At 40.6% G+C, this 17,537-nt stretch overlaps 1 protein-coding gene across 3 annotated transcripts in view; it reads right to left on the bottom strand.

Annotated features, from left to right (window-relative positions):
* The window catches only part of phkb (phosphorylase kinase, beta), a 133,334-nt gene that overhangs the window by 86,945 nt on the left and 28,852 nt on the right, over positions 1-17,537 (bottom strand). For all 3 annotated transcript variants that reach the window (XM_087793017.1, XM_087793016.1, XM_087793018.1), the window contains 3 exons: positions 10,417-10,516; positions 6,125-6,232; positions 2,508-2,588 (listed from right to left, as the gene is read on the bottom strand). In XM_087793017.1, the coding sequence (XP_087649143.1) occupies positions 2,508-2,588; positions 6,125-6,232; positions 10,417-10,516 (289 nt within the window). The remainder of the gene's footprint in view (positions 1-2,507; positions 2,589-6,124; positions 6,233-10,416; positions 10,517-17,537) is intronic.

The following is a 17,537-nucleotide window of genomic DNA, read 5'->3' as shown; positions in this document are numbered from 1 at the left end:
TTATTAAGTTGTGTTTCATTATGTTATAATGGTTGTTTTGTGGTCAAATGAGTGTTTTCTGTAGATATTTACGTCAGTATTTGCTCCGAAGACGTGTCGTCAGTGACGTAGCTTCAGTTTAGCGACGTAGCTCGAGACGTAGCATCATCTACGTCAAAGATGACGGTGAGGTTGGAAAGTGGACAATTGAGTGTGGATAGTGCACTACATTTTGCAGTTAAAAACATAAAGTGTAAGTGCATGAATTTATGACACTACAACAGGCTTTTGTCGGACAATAATAACGATCTTCCTTCCGTCCAGAATCAACTCTTAAAACTGACCCAACAAACAGTGTCAGCGTCGTGACTCTCGGACCGAACATGAAGCTGGAGCTCCAGCGAGTGTCCTCACCGTCAGCCGACACTGAACCGAGTGTTTAAAAGACTCCTCGTGAATAAAACATGCGATAAAAGCAGCGCTCGTTAGAAAACACAAGCGTGGATGTTCTAGAAGCGACGCTGGGGGGACGGGGGGGGTCTATAAATAACAAGCTCTAATTACTAAACGGGATATTGTTGGAGCACGTTCTCGCTCCGTAAACAAATGGATTATTTCACCGGCAGCACAAACTCCAGCTCCCGACGCTGGTGAGTAACCCGGCCCGATAAAAACCAACACAATTAATGGAGTTGAAACGACTCCCGGGGGGCGTGGAGTGTGTAAAGTCCTTTGCTTTATTAAGAGCACGCCGCAGCCTCGTTACTCCACAGGACAGGGTTCCTCCAGACCAGGTGAAGCGGTCCAGACTCCCAGGAGAGGCTTCAGGCTCGAGCGTCGCCCGGAGAGAGAGTCGGTGGAGCGACGGATGTGAGACGAGCCGTAAAAGTGAGGGACGACCTGCAAACCTTTCTGCCGAGTCAGAGGCGTCTGGATGTCACGTGACCTCAGGATGCAGGAGATGTGTGTGTGTGTGTGTGTGTGTGTGTGTGTGTGTGTGTGCGACTCACAAGTACACAGCAAACCTACTACACACAACCTTACATGTTAACACACATTAATATAAATCATAAATCACACTATTCAACTCTCAAAACTTAATTCCTAATCCTTCTTTCTCCTTCTCTCTCCTCCTTCCCTTCCTAGTGGGTCACAGCAGGAGATCGTCCACAACGAGTCTGGTTCTGCTGAGGTTTCCGAATAACACGCTTCATTGTGTTATTCTCCAGGAAGTGCGTTTTAAACTGATCTTGATCAGAACTTTAAATACAGTTTCATTGACCATCAAGACACACAAAGAATACACAGCAAATTATTTAAAAAACAAATAGACACATGTCCCTGGACAACACATGTGTGAACACAAACAACACAATATCTTTAAACCTGCACCATCACAGCTTCACACACCTCGATTTAAGCACACAAATGGAGCAAACACAGAAAAAAACAAACTTCAAAATCCTCTAAGACAAGACATATCAAAAGAAATATACACACGCTAACACATTTGGCTACACAACTAGGTTGTCGTTTTGTGTGTGCGTTTGTTCAAGTCATACACTGTTCACGAAACATGAACACTTAACAAACACACAATGAGAAACAAACACATGTTCACTCAACTGATGATTCAAGAGAAAATATAAAAACAAGATTGTTGCTCAAATTCTTAGTGTGTGTGTGTGCGTGTGTGTGTGTGTATGTGTATGTGTGCGTGTGCGTGTATGTGTATGTGTATGTGTATGTGTATGTGTATGTGTATGTGTATGTGTGTGCGTGTGTGTGTGTGCCAGTCAAAGTGTGTATGCAAGTGTGCGTGTGTGTATGTGTATGTGTTCGTGTGTGCGTGTGCCAGTCAAAGTGTGTATGCAAGTGTGTGTGTGTGTGTGTGCATGCATGTGTGTGTGTGCGTGTGTGTGTGTGCCAGTCAAAGTGTGTATGCAAGTGTGTCTGTGTGTGTGTGCGTACATGCGTGTGTGCCAGTCAAAGTGTGTATGCAAGTGTGTGTGTGTGTGTGTGCGTGCGTGTGTGTGTGCCAGTCAAAGTGTGTATGCAAGTGTGTGTGTGTGTGCGTGCGTGTGTGTGTGCCAGTCAAAGTTTGTATGCAAGTGTGTGTGTGTGTGTGCGTGCGTGTGTGTGTGCCAGTCAAAGTGTGCATGCAAGTGTGTGTGTGTGTGTGTGTGCGTGCCTGTGTGTGTGCCAGTCAAAGTGTGCATGCAAGTGTGTGTGTGTGTGTGTGTGTGCGTGCGTGTGTGTGTGCCAGTCAAAGTGTGCATGCAAGTGTGTGTGTGTGTGTGTGTGCGTGCGTGTGTGTGTGCCAGTCAAAGTGTGCATGCAAGTGTGTGTGTGTGTGTGTGTGTGCGTGCGTGTGTGTGTGCCAGTCAAAGTGTGCATGCAAGTGTGTGTGTGTGTGTGTGTGCGTGCCTGTGTGTGTGCCAGTCAAAGTCTGTATGCAAGTGTGTGTGTGTGTGTGTGCGTGCGTGTGTGTGTGCCAGTCAAAGTGTGCATGCAAGTGTGTGTCTCACCTCGTCAGTGTTGTAGATGATCTGCAGGCCGGAGCTGATCATCTCCACCAGGTACAGCAGGAACAGAGACACAGCATCGATCTAAAGACACACAAACACTTTCAGTCAAAATGGTCGTCGTTCCTGCATCAGCTCCTGACGAGCCTGGAATGATGGACAGATCCAGAGGGAACGAGACTTGAGTCATGGTTGACGGAGCAGCTTCAGTTCAGAGGCCTTGAATCTGATGAAGGTCCACGAATGGACCAAACTTTTGGTTATGTTTGAGGTAAAAGATAAAGACCCGGGTTTTTGTAATGATGGACCTTCAACTGGACTGGTCTGGACCATAGGTAGGTCCTAAAGGTGAGCAAACATGACATTGATGAATGAAAGCAGTGGATCTTAATGCGTGAAGTTTCTTTCTATCTTTCTATCTTTCTATCTTTCTATCTTTCTTTCTTTCTTTCTATCTTTCTATCTTTCTATCTTTCTTTCTTTCTTTCTTTCTATCTTTCTATCTTTCTTTCTATCTTTCTATCTTTCTTTCTTTCTTTCTATCTTTCTATCTTTCTATCTTTCTTTCTATCTTTCTTTCTTTCTTTCTTTCTTTCTTTCTTTCTATCTTTCTATCTTTCTTCCTTTCTTTCTATCTTTCTATCTTTCTATCTTTCTTTCTTTCTTTCTTTCTTTCTATCTTTCTATCTTTCTTTCTATCTTTCTTTCTTTCTTTCTATCTTTCTATCTTTCTTTCTTTCTTTCTATCTTTCTATCTTTCTTTCTATCTTTCTATCTATCTTTCTTTCTTTCTTTCTTTCTATCTTTCTATCTTTCTTTCTATCTTTCTTTCTTTCTTTCTATCTTTCTATCTTTCTATCTTTCTATCTTTCTTTCTTTCTATCTTTCTTCCTTTCTTTCTATCTTTCTATCTTTCTATCTTTCTTTCTTTCTTTCTATCTTTCTTTCTTTCTTTCTTTCTTTCTTTCTATCTTTCTATCTTTCTTCCTTTCTTTCTATCTTTCTTTCTTTCTTTCTTTCTATCTTTCTTTCTTTCTTTCTTTCTTTCTTTCTTTCTATCTTTCTTTCTTTCTTTCTATCTTTCTATCTTTCTTTCTTTCTTTCTATCTTTCTTTCTTTCTTTCTTTCTATCTTTCTATCTTTCTTTCTTTCTTTCTATCTTTCTATCTTTCTTTCTATCTTTCTATCTTTCTTTCTTTCTATCTTTCTTTCTTTCTTTCTTTCTTTCTATCTTTCTATCTTTCTATCTTTCTTTCTTTCTTTCTATCTTTCTATCTTTCTTTCTATCTTTCTTTCTTTCTTTCTATCTTTCTTTCTTTCTATCTTTCTATCTTTCTATCTTTCTTTCTTTCTTTCTTTCTATCTTTCACAGATGTTCTATAAAACAGAGACCCTGACGCTCTTAGCGCCCAGAGAAGGTTGGGGACCCCTGACGACCTCCCTCCCAGGCCAAGGCGTCACACATTAGAACTGTATCATGTCACGAGGCATCGGGTTCAAGGGGTTTTACGGATCCTCGGATCCATCGAGCGTCGCCTCGAACAGAACCTCCAACGTCGTTTTTAGACTTTACACTTCCAGTCGTAACCTAACTGGACTCTATCAGTTGTGTTTCCTCGTTGGTACTGACACTCTTTAGACTTCTGTCAAGATTGTATCATCTTGTTCTTTCTCTTTATTTCTCTTTGTTCTTATTTTATTTTGATTTATTTTTTATAAAAAAATGCTGTATTGCTGTGTCTATTTGGAAAAAACTATTTCCCGAGGAGACCTCCTGAAGTTCTACCTTCTTCTTCTTCTTCTCAGGAACGGTGACCCTAGTGCTATAAATACAAATCACTTCCTTGAAACCGCACCAAACAGCGCTCACTTCATTTTTGTACGATGACAAACGACAACGATTTACCTTTTCTTTTACTCCGGGTCGCTCCGTCTAACTTGATGTATCAGCTCCAGAAACCAAAAGGTCTGGACCTCGTCCAGGGAACACCTTTAAGGACTGACATAAGGTCCTCTCTCTACGACCCATCAGTGACGTCACGGTTCTACATCAGCACTCGGAACCCAAACAGGTTCTAACGACAGCGTCTGCTTCGATGTCGGTGGAAACGACTAGAACCAGGAGGAGTCCAGCGGAGAGGAGTCGCTGGAAAGAAGGACTTCAAGTGTGGCCCTGAAGATCTACTGAGGGCGGTCTTAGTGCCAGAAGACGTGGACTGAACAAGGATCTATGATCAGGACCAGCAAGTACTGGAACCATGTAGCGGGAGTTTGACCGACAGACCATGAGAGACGAGAGACGAGACAAACGGAGGATTATTGGTCTCAGATCACGCAGAGAAGCTGCTGAGATAGTGGATACAAAGAGAGAAAGAAGTGTGTTTTTGTGTGTGTGTGTGTGTGAGTGTGTGTGTGTGTGTGAGTGTGTGTGTGTGTGAGTGTGTGTTCACAGCTCTGATGGATTTCTCTGGTCTAAGAAAGCCCAGCTGCAGGTCTGATGGATCGTCTCTCTTCACAAACACTCTCCAGCCAAACGTTTCACGACGAATTGACCTCTTCAGTGATATCGACAGACGACGCTTTCTGGGCAATTTGAGCGACACACACGTGGACACACATGTGCACACATACACACACACACGTGGACACACATGTGCACACATACACACACACACGTGGACACACATGTGCACACATACACACACACACACGTGGACACACATGTGCACACATACACACACACGTGGACACACATGTGCACACATACACACACACACGTGGACACACATGTGCACACATACACACACACACACGTGGACACACATGTGCACACATACACACACACACGTGGACACACATGTGCACACATACACACACACGTGGACACACATGTGCACACATACACACACACACGTGGACACACATGTGCACACATACACACACACGTGGACACACATGTGCACACATACACACACACACGTGGACACACATGTGCACACATACACACACACACGTGGACACACATGTGCACACATACACACACACACGTGGACACACATGTGCACACATACACACACACGTGGACACACATGTGCACACATACACACACACACGTGGACACACATGTGCACACATACACACACACACGTGGACACACATGTGCACACATACACACACACGTGGACACACATGTGCACACATACACACACACACGTGGACACACATGTGCACACATACACACACACACGTGGACACACATGTGCACACATACACACACACACGTGGACACACATGTGCACACATACACACACACACACACACCTCACACACACACACACACACACACACCTACACACCTCACACAAACACACACCTCATACAAACACACACACACACACACCTACACACCTCATACAAACACACACACACACACGCCGCACACACACACACACACACACACACACACACACACACACACACACACACACACACACACACACACACACACACACACACACACACACACACACACACACACACACACACACACACACACACACACACACACACACACTTCAGACTTTAGTGTTTGGTTTTAACGCTGCACTTCCGTGACTGACCTGCAGGTGGTGGTACTCGTTGTAGGAGTGGACTTCGTCTCCAGTGTCCACGTCGAACATGGAGTGAAGACACTTGGAGGGACTCGGGTCCTGCTTGAACTGCTCCACCTGCAGGTGAAGACAACAGTCAGGGACCTGGTTGAAGGGCTGGCTACACAAAAACTAACAAATCCACTGAACGTGTCAAAAGATGGGTTTAGTTTTCGAAGATGTTTGAAGACATTTATATTCAGTTCGACGTATCAAAGAATTATCTCTTTATTGAATACAATTTTGTTCTTTTGTTTTTTATTCCCAGTCAAGTCAGCATCATGGTGTTGTTCTTAAGTGTGTCTTAAGTGTGTCTTAAGTGTGTCTTAAGTGTGTCTTAAGTCTCCTCAAGAGCTTCCAAAATAAAGCTGAATTAAATATAAATGAAGAAACACAATGTTGTCACACTTTCAGATCCACAGCTGCACTGAAGTCATGATGTTTTAAATGATTCAAAAGTCTTGACGCTGGTTCAGGTGCTGAAGAACCGTGAGGAACCGTCAGTAGATTCTGATCCACAGACCTCAGAGCCCGAGCTGGGGTGTAAGTCTGGATCAGATCACTGATGGAAGGTCTGACCATGAATAGATCTGAAAGTAAGAACCAGAATTTTAAAATGATCCTGAAAGAAACTGATGAAGAGTTTGAGGAGAAATGTGAGTTCTTCTACTAGAGCAGCCAGTGAAGAGTTTGAAGGAGAAATGTGAGTTCTTCTACTAGAGCAGCCAGTGAAGAGTTTGAAGGAGAAATGTGAGTTCTTCTACTAGAGCAGCCAGTGAAGAGTTTGAAGGAGAAATGTGAGTTCTTCTACTAGAGCAGCCAGTGAAGAGTTTGAAGGAGAAATGTGAGTTCTTCTACTAGAGCGGCCAGTGAAGAGTTTGAAGGAGAAATGTGAGTTCTTCTACTAGAGCGGCCAGTGAAGAGTTTGAAGGAGAAATGTGAGTTCTTCTACTAGAGCGGCCAGTGAAGAGTTTGAAGGAGAAATGTGAGTTCTTCTACTAGAGCGGCCAGTGAAGAGTTTGAAGGAGAAATGTGAGTTCTTCTACTAGAGCGGCCAGTGAAGAGTTTGAAGGAGAAATGTGAGTTCTTCTACTAGAGCGGCCAGTGAAGAGTTTGAAGGAGAAATGTGAGTTCTTCTACTAGAGCAGCCAGTGAAGAGTTTGAAGGAGAAATGTGAGTTCTTCTACTAGAGCAGCCAGTGAAGAGTTTGAAGGAGAAATGTGAGTTCTTCTACTAGAGCGGCCAGTGAAGAGTTTGAAGGAGAAATGTGAGTTCTTCTACTAGAGCGGCCAGTGAAGAGTTTGAAGGAGAAATGTGAGTTCTTCTACTAGAGCAGCCAGTGAAGAGTTTGAAGGAGAAATGTGAGTTCTTCTACTAGAGCAGCCAGTGAAGAGTTTGAAGGAGAAATGTGAGTTCTTCTACTAGAGCAGCCAGTGAAGAGTTTGAAGGAGAAATGTGAGTTCTTCTACTAGAGCAGCCAGTGAAGAGTTTGAAGGAGAAATGTGAGTTCTTCTACTAGAGCGGCCAGTGAAGAGTTTGAAGGAGAAATGTGAGTTCTTCTACTAGAGCGGCTCAGACACTGATGTGTTAATCATGTGATGAAGGTTCAAATCCCTTTTATTCGTCTTGCCTTGACCCAACACCATCAAGTCACGTGACATGGTATCCTTGGCAGGAGCATGTGCTGCTGCTGTGTCTCTCTGGACGGATGTTCTATAAATACTTCTGATCATTATCGTTCGGCAGAAACCTTGAGTAAGTGAGTGATATTTCCGGCCCGGGTGTGTGTGTGTGTGTGTGTGTGTGTGTGTGTGTGTGTGTGTGTGTGTGTGTGTGTGTGTGTGTCTCGTGAATGAGTGTGTGTGCGAGTGTGTGAGTGTGTGTGTGTGTGTGTGTGTGTGTGTGTGCGAGTGTGTGTGTGTGTGTGTGTGTGTCTCGTGAATGAGTGTGTGTGCGAGTGTGTGTGTGTGTCTCGTGAATGAGTGTGTGTGCGAGTGTGTGTGTGTGAGTGTGTGACTGTGTGTGTGTGTGTGTGTGTGTGTGTGTGTGTCTCTCTCTCGTGAATGAGTGTGTGTGCGAGTGTGTGTGTGTGAGTGTGTGTGTGTGTGTGTGTCTCTCGTGAATGAGTGTGTGTGCGAGTGTGTGTGTGTGAGTGTGTGTGTGTGTGTGTCTCTCGTGAATGAGTGTGTGTGCGAGTGTGTGTGTGTGAGTGTGTGTGTGTGTGTCTCGTGAATGAGTGTGTGTACGAGTGTGTGTGTGTCTCGTGAATGAGTGTGTGTGCGAGTGTGTGTGTGACTGTGTGACTGTGTGTGTGTGTGAGATTGTGTGTGAGTGTGTGTGTGTGTCTCTCTCGTGAATGAGTGTGTGTGCGTGTGTGTGTGTGTGTGTCTCTCTCGTGAATGAGTGTGTGTGCGAGTTTGTGTGTGTGTGAGTGTGTGTGTGTGAGATTGTGTGTGAGTGTGAGTGTGAGAGTGTGAATGTGTGTGTGTGTGTGTGCGTGTGTCGCACAGATCTATAAATAAATGTGTCTTTGTTCCACTTCCGTCTCTTCTTCTCTCTCCATCACGACCTCCTGGTTCTTCTCTCTGTTCTCCATCTTCACCTCCTCCTCCCATCATCTGTTCTTCCCATGATTCCTTCGCCCGCAGACGAGGTCCGGCCAGAGACCCCGGCGTCCGTCCTACTTCCACGAGTCACTTCTTAATCTCGTCTTACTCTGGAACTATATTTCTACATCATGAGGAATCGTGTCCAGGTTGGAGACGATGATGGATGCCGAGCTCATGAATATTCATGCATATTCACGAGCGGCTAATGAGCTCGGAGAAAGATTGGAACGACGGGTGGAGTTTTTCCAAATTTAGTTTAGGATAAATGAACGTGTCTCTCTCTTCATTAACCTTTCGCTGCGGACGTCGTCGTGATCAGGATCAGTTTGATCGTCGCTCACGGTTTGACAAGAACGACTTCCAACGAGTCTCAGAGCTTCAGTGTTCAGTGAACATCAAACTTCCTTCGAGTGACTAACACTTGCTGAGTCTCACACACTTCTCTGAGTGCACTAGAAGTTAGTGTGCATCAGGATAGTGTACGTACTAACTAGTAACTAATCCTCCACAGATAGTTTGTCTCAAATCAAACTCTGCTGCTACACACTAACAGGAAATGACGCAACAGCTTCTTCTACTACTACTATTTAAGGATGATTTCAAGCAGCTGTAGGAACACTATCGCCACCTGCTGGCAGCACGTTTGGTTTCAAGAAATATGAGAAATATTGACGAGATATTTACGCCGGTATCAGCAGCGAAGACGTGTCGTCCTCGTACTGCTGCTGAAAATACACCTGGAAGTATATGAATATATATATATATATATATATATAAACTTACGTTTACAACGTCAACGTCACTAAGATGGAGTCGTTTGGTGTAGAAAGTGTCCATCGATCTATACTCAGTTTTGTGTGTGTTTTAGTGTCTATCTAGTGTTAGTATTTACATACTAAGAATTGAGACGCACCTATGAACTAAAACTACTAAGTTCAAGTACACAAGTATGTGATTTGAGACACAGCTTAGTTGTTCAAAACCATCATAAATAACGTTTCAGTTCAGGAATGTTTCTTCAGCAACAAACACCTGAACTCTTGTAAAAGATAATCATCAGAATTATTGGAGTTTAAATCTCTTCACTCGTTGCGAGTCGATCATAAGAGTCCAGAAGTGAAAGTTGTTAATATGATAAATGTGTTGAACGACTGCTGTCACAAATCTTCACTCACTTTAAAAACCTCTTCAGTCCTGAACGTAACAAACATTCGTGTGTAAACGACGTCACGAAGGGTCAAAGAAACCCTCCAGAGACACCAGGAGCTCGGAGACGTCTGGTCGGCGCCGGACCCGGTGTCACGCCTCCATTAGACCCGTGTTCCCCGTAAGTGTGTGAGACGGGTCTCTAAGCGACGCCGCTCTGAGTAATTAACTGTCCGACGGCGGGTTTGTAATTAAATGGACGGAGGTCTCGGCCCTCGATCCCCCGTCGGTGCTCGACCGTTCATCAGGACCAGAATCAAAACATCTCAGGAAGTCGACTCTGGACCGAGCCCTGAGCATCTGGTCTCGGGGCCGCCGACCCCCCAGAGGAACCCTAGCAGTGAAGCCTCACCCGGAGCTGTCGGTCTTCATGAGCGCTCGTGTTGATGAGCGGCAGCTCCACCTTTGATCAGAACCACGGCTGTTAACGGCTGGTGAGGGACTCACCTTGTCAGCCTGTCTCATGTAGCAGTAGAGGATTCCTCGCATGCACTTGATGGCCGAGTGCTCCAGCTCGTGGGTCCGACCCAGGTCGTCGTCCACGCGTCTGTGGAGACAGAGAACAGAACTTGTTGTGTTGATATGGTTTTTCTAGGACTAAGATTGTGTTACTATAATGTTCTGATGACCAGGTCTAAGATTGTGTTACTATCATGTTCTGATGACCAGGTCTAAGATTGTGTTACTATCATGTTGTGACGACCAGGTCTAAGATTGTGTTACTATCATGTTGTGACGACTAGGTCTAAGATCGTGTTACTATCATGTTCTGATGACCAGGTCTAAGATCGTGTTACTATCATGTTCTGATGACCAGGTCTAAGATTGTGTTACTATCATGTTGTGACGACCAGGTCTAAGATTGTGTTACTATCATGTTCTGATGACCAGGTCTAAGATTGTGTTACTCTCATGTTGTGATGACCAGGTCTAAGACTGTGTTACTATCATGTTCTGATGACCAGGTCTAAGATTGTGTTACTATCATGTTGTGATGACCAGGTCTAAGATTGTGTTACTGTCATGTTCTGATGACCAGGTCTAAGAGATTGTGTTACTATCATGTTCTGATGACCAGGGCTAAGTGTGTTACTATCATGTTCTGATGACCAGGTCTAAGAGATTGTGTTACTATCATGTTCTGATGACCAGGTCTAAGATTGTGTTACTATCATGTTGTGATGACCAGGTCTAAGATTGTGTTACTGTCATGTTCTGATGACCAGGTCTAAGATTGTGTTACTATCATGTTCTGATGACCAGGTCTAAGATCGTGTTACTATCATGTTCTGACGACCAGGACTAAGATTGTGTTACTATCATGTTCTGATGACCAGGTCTAAGATTGTGTTACTATCATGTTCTGATGACCAGGTCTAAGATTGTGTTACTATCATGTTGTGACGACCAGGTCTAAGATTGTGTTACTATCATGTTGTGACGACTAGGTCTAAGATCGTGTTACTATCATGTTCTGATGACCAGGTCTAAGATCGTGTTACTATCATGTTCTGATGACCAGGTCTAAGATTGTGTTACTATCATGTTGTGACGACCAGGTCTAAGATTGTGTTACTATCATGTTCTGATGACCAGGTCTAAGATTGTGTTACTCTCATGTTCTGATGACCAGGTCTAAGACTGTGTTACTATCATGTTCTGATGACCAGGTCTAAGATTGTGTTACTATCATGTTGTGATGACCAGGTCTAAGATTGTGTTACTCTCATGTTCTGATGACCAGGTCTAAGAGATTGTGTTACTATCATGTTGTGATGACCAGGTCTAAGATTGTGTTACTATCATGTTGTGATGACCAGGTCTAAGATTGTGTTACTCTCATGTTCTGATGACCAGGTCTAAGATTGTGTTACTCTCATGTTCTGATGACCAGGTCTAAGAGATTGTGTTACTATCATGTTGTGACGACCAGGTCTAAGATTGTGTTACTATCATGTTCTGATGACCAGGTCTGAGATTGTGTTACTGTCATGTTCTGATGACCAGGTCTAAGAGATTGTGTTACTATCATGTTCTGATGACCAGGTCTAAGAGTGTGTTACTATCATGTTCTGATGACCAGGTCTAAGAGATTGTGTTACTATCATGTTGTGACGACCAGGTCTAAGATCGTGTTACTATCATGTTCTGATGACCAGGTCTAAGATCGTGTTACTATCATGTTCTGATGACCAGGTCTAAGATTGTGTTACTATCATGTTGTGACGACCAGGTCTAAGATCGTGTTACTATCATGTTCTGATGACCAGGTCTAAGATCGTGTTACTATCATGTTCTGATGACCAGGTCTAAGATTGTGTTACTATCATGTTCTGATGACCAGGTCTAAGATTGTGTTACTATCATGTTCTGATGACCAGGTCTAAGATTGTGTTACTATCATGTTGTGACGACCAGGTCTAAGATTGTGTTACTATCATGTTCTGATGACCAGGTCTAAGATTGTGTTACTATCATGTTGTGACGACCAGGTCTAAGATCGTGTTACTATCATGTTCTGATGACCAGGTCTAAGATCGTGTTACTATCATGTTCTGATGACCAGGTCTAAGATTGTGTTACTATCATGTTCTGATGACCAGGTCTAAGATTGTGTTACTATCATGTTCTGATGACCAGGTCTAAGGTTGTGTTACTATCATGTTCTGATGACCAGGTCTAAGATTGTGTTACTATCATGTTCTGATGACCAGGTCTAAGATTCTGTTACTATCATGTTGTGACGACCAGGTCAAAGATCGTGTTACTATCATGTTCTGATGACCAGGTCTAAGATTGTGTTACTATCATGTTCTGATGACCAGGTCTAAGATTGTGTTACTATCATGTTCTGATGACCAGGTCTAAGATTGTGTTACTATCATGTTCTGATGACCAGGTCTAAGATTGTGTTACTATCATGTTCTGATGACCAGGTCTAAGATTGTGTTACTATCATGTTGTGACGACCAGGTCTAAGATTGTGTTACTATCATGTTCTGATGACCAGGTCTAAGATCGTGTTACTATCATGTTCTGATGACCAGGTCTAAGATTGTGTTACTATCATGTTCTGATGACCAGGTCTAAGACTGTGTTACTATCATGTTCTGATGACCAGGTCTAAGATTGTGTTACTATCATGTTCTGATGACCAGGACTAAGATTGTGTTACTATCATGTTCTGATGACCAGGTCTAAGATTGTGTTACTATCATGTTCTGATGACCAGGTCTAAGACTTTGTTACTATCATGTTCTGATGACCAGGTCTAAGATTGTGTTACTATCATGTTCTGATGACCAGGACTAAGATTGTGTTACTATCATGTTCTGATGACCAGGTCTAAGATCGTGTTACTATCATGTTCTGATGACCAGGTCTAAGATTGTGTTACTATCATGTTCTGATGACCAGGTCTAAGACTGTGTTACTATCATGTTCTGATGACCAGGTCTAAGATTGTGTTACTATCATGTTCTGATGACCAGGTCTAAGACTGTGTTACTATCATGTTCTGATGACCAGGTCTAAGATTGTGTTACTATCATGTTCTGATGACCAGGTCTAAGATTGTGTTACTATCATGTTCTGATGACCAGGTCTAAGATTGTGTTACTATCAGGTGCTGATGACCAGGTCTAAGATTGTGTTACTATCACGTGCTGATGACCAGGTCTGAGATTGTGTTACTATCATGTTGTGATGACCAGGTCTAAGATTGTGTTACTATCATGTTGTGATGACCAGGTCTAAGATTGTGTTACTATCATGTTGTGATGACCAGGTCTAAGATTGTGTTACTATCATGTTGTGATGACCAGGTCTAAGATTGTGTTACTATCATGTTCTGATGACCAGGTCTAAGATTGTGTTACTATCATGTTCTGATGACCAGGTCTAAAATCGTGTTACTGTCCAGGTCCTGGTGGCTTCAACTCTCGCTGGAGCAGTTTGGACCCGAGTGTGTTTGACTAAGTAGACTACACTAAAGAACCAGACTTTACTAAAGAACCAGACTTTACTAAAGAACCAGACTTTATTAAATAAACAGACTTTACTAAAGAACCAGACTTTACTAAAGAACCAGACTTTATTAAAGAACCAGACTTTAATAAAGAACCAGACTTTACTAAAGAACCAGACTTTATTAAAGAACCAGACTTTATTAAAGAACCAGACTTTATTAAAGAACCAGACTTTAATAAAGAACCAGACTTTAATAAAGAACCAGACTTTATTAAAGAACCAGACTTTAATAAAGAACCAGACTTTACGAAAGAACCAGACTTTACTAAAGAACCAGACTTTATTAAAGAACCAGACTTTAATAAAGAACCAGACTTTATTAAAGAACCAGACTTTACTAAAGAACCAGACTTTACTAAAGAACCAGACTTTATTAAAGAACCAGACTTTACTAAAGAACCAGACTTTACTAAAGAACCAGACTTTATTAAAGAACCAGACTTTAATAAAGAACCAGACTTTATTAAAGAACCAGACTTTATTAAAGAACCAGACTTTAATAAAGAACCAGACTTTATTAAAGAACCAGACTTTAATAAAGAACCAGACTTTACTAAAGAACCAGACTTCACTAAAGAACCAGACTTTATTAAAGAACCAGACTTTAATAAAGAACCAGACTTTACTAAAGAACCAGACTTTATTAAAGATCCAGACTTTACTAAAGAACCATACTTTATTAAAGAACCAGACTTTATTAAAGAACCAGACTTTACTAAAGAACCAGACTTTAATAAAGAACCAGACTTTATTAAAGAACCAGACTTTATTAAAGAACCAGACTTTACTAAAGAACCAGACTTTAATAAAGAACCAGACTTTATTAAAGAACCAGACTTTATTAAAGAACCAGACTTTATTAAAGAACCAGACTTTACTAAAGAACCAGACTTTATTAAAGAACCAGACTTTATTAAAGAACCAGACTTTACTAAAGAACCAGACTTTACTAAAGAACCAGACTTTATTAAAGAACCAGACTTTATTAAAGAACCAGACTTTAATAAAGAACCAGACTTTACTAAAGAACCAGACTTTACTAAAGAACCAGACTTTATTAAAGAACCAGACTTTAATAAAGAACCAGACTTTACTAAAGAACCAGACTTTACTAAAGAACCAGACTTTATTAAAGAACCAGACTTTAATAAAGAACCAGACTTTACTAAAGAACCAGACTTTATTAAAGAACCAGACTTTACTAAAGAACCAGACTTTAATAAAGAACCAGACTTTACTAAAGAACCAGACTTTATTAAAGAACCAGACTTTACTAAAGAACCAGACTTTACTAAAGAACCAGAATTTATTAAAGAACCAGACTTTACTAAAGAACCAGACTTTATTAAAGAACCAGACTTTACTAAAGAACCAGACTTTATTAAAGAACCAGACTTTAATAAAGAACCAGACTTTACTAAAGAACCAGACTTTATTAAAGAACCAGACTTTAATAAAGAACCAGACTTTACTAAAGAACCAGACTTTATTAAAGAACCAGACTTTAATAAAGAACCAGACTTTATTAAAGAACCAGACTTTACTAAAGAACCAGACTTTATTAAAGAACCAGACTTTAATAAAGAACCAGACTTTACTAAAGAACCAGACTTTACTAAAGAACCAGACTTTATTAAAGAACCAGACTTTACTAAAGAACCAGACTTTACTAAAGAACCAGACTTTACTAAAGAACCAGACTTTACTAAAGAACCAGACTTTATTAAAGAACCAGACTTTATTAAAGAACCAGACTTTACTAAAGAACCAGACTTTACTAAAGAACCAGACTTTACTAAAGAACCAGACTTTATTAAAGAACCAGACTTTATTAAAGAACCAGACTTTAATAAAGAACCAGACTTTACTAAAGAACCAGACTTTACTAAATAACCAGACTTTATTAAAGAACCAGACTTTATTAAAGAACCAGACTTTATTAAAGAACCAGACTTTACTAAAGAACCAGACTTTACTAAAGAACCAGACTTTACTAAAGAACCAGACTTTATTAAAGAACCAGACTTTAATAAAGAACCAGACTTTATTAAAGAACCAGACTTTACTAAAGAACCAGACTTTATTAAAGAACCAGACTTTAATAAAGAACCAGACTTTATTAAAGAACCAGACTTTACTAAAGAACCAGACTTTATTAAAGAACCAGACTTTAATAAAGAACCAGACTTTATTAAAGAACCAGACTTTACTAAAGAACCAGACTTTATTAAAGAACCAGACTTTAATAAAGAACCAGACTTTATCAAAGAACCAGACTTTAATAAAGAACCAGACTTTATTAAAGAACCAGACTTTAATAAAGAACCAGACTTTATTAAAGAACCAGACTTTACTAAAGAACCAGACTTTAATAAAGAACCAGACTTTATTAAAGAACCAGACTTTACTAAAGAACCAGACTTTATTAAAGAACCAGACTTTACTAAAGAACCAGACTTTACTAAAGAACCAGCCTTTATTAAAGAACCAGACTTTACTAAAGAACCAGACTTTATAAAAGAACCAGACTTTACTAAAGAACAGACTTTATTAAAGAACCAGACTTTACTAAAGAACCAGACTTTATTAAAGAACCAGACTTTACTAAAGAACCAGACTTTACTAAATAACCAGGCTTTACTAAAGAACCAGACTTTACTAAAGAACCAGACTTTATTAAAGAACCAGACTTTACTAAAGAACCAGACTTTACTAAAGAACCAGACTTTATAAAAGAACCAGACTTTACTAAAGAACCAGACTTTACTAAAGAACCAGGCTTTACTAAAGAACCAGACTTTACTAAAGAACCAGATTTTATTAAAGAACCAGACTTTACTAAAGAACCAGATTTTATTAAAGAACCAGACTTTACTAAAGAACCAGATTTTATTAAATAACCAGACTTTACTAAAGAACCAGACTTTATTAAAGAACCAGACTTTACTGAAGAACCAGACTTTACTAAAGAACCAGACTTTACTAAAGAACCAGACTTTACTAAAGAACCAGACTTTACTAAAGAACCAGACTTTACTAAAGAACCAGACTTTATTAAAGAACCAGACTTTATTAAAGAACCAGACTTTATTAAAGAACCAGACTTTACTAAAGAACCAGACTTTATTAAAGAACCAGACTTTATTAAAGAACCAGACTTTACTAAAGAACCAGACTTTATTAAAGAACCAGACTTTATTAAAGAACCAGACTTTATTAAAGAACCAGACTTTACTAAAGAACCAGACTTTATTAAAGAACCAGACTTTATTAAAGAACCAGACTTTAATAAAGAACCAGACTTTACTAAAGAACCAGACTTTAATAAAGAACCAGACTTTATTAAAGAACCAGACTTTATTAAAGAACCAGACTTTATTAAAGAACCAGACTTTATTAAAGAACCAGACTTTACTAAAGAACCAGACTTTAATAAAGAACCAGACTTTACTATAGAACCAGACTTTATTAAAGAACCAGACTTTAATAAAGAACCAGACTTTATTAAAGAACCAGACTTTATTAAAGAACCAGACTTT

This window comes from Callionymus lyra, chromosome 6, assembly GCF_982586985.1.
Source record: "Callionymus lyra chromosome 6, fCalLyr1.hap1.1, whole genome shotgun sequence".
NCBI lineage: Eukaryota > Metazoa > Chordata > Actinopteri > Syngnathiformes > Callionymidae > Callionymus > Callionymus lyra.
The sequence above is the reverse complement of the archived record's forward strand: the minus strand, read 5'-3'. Positions and strand labels throughout refer to the sequence as shown.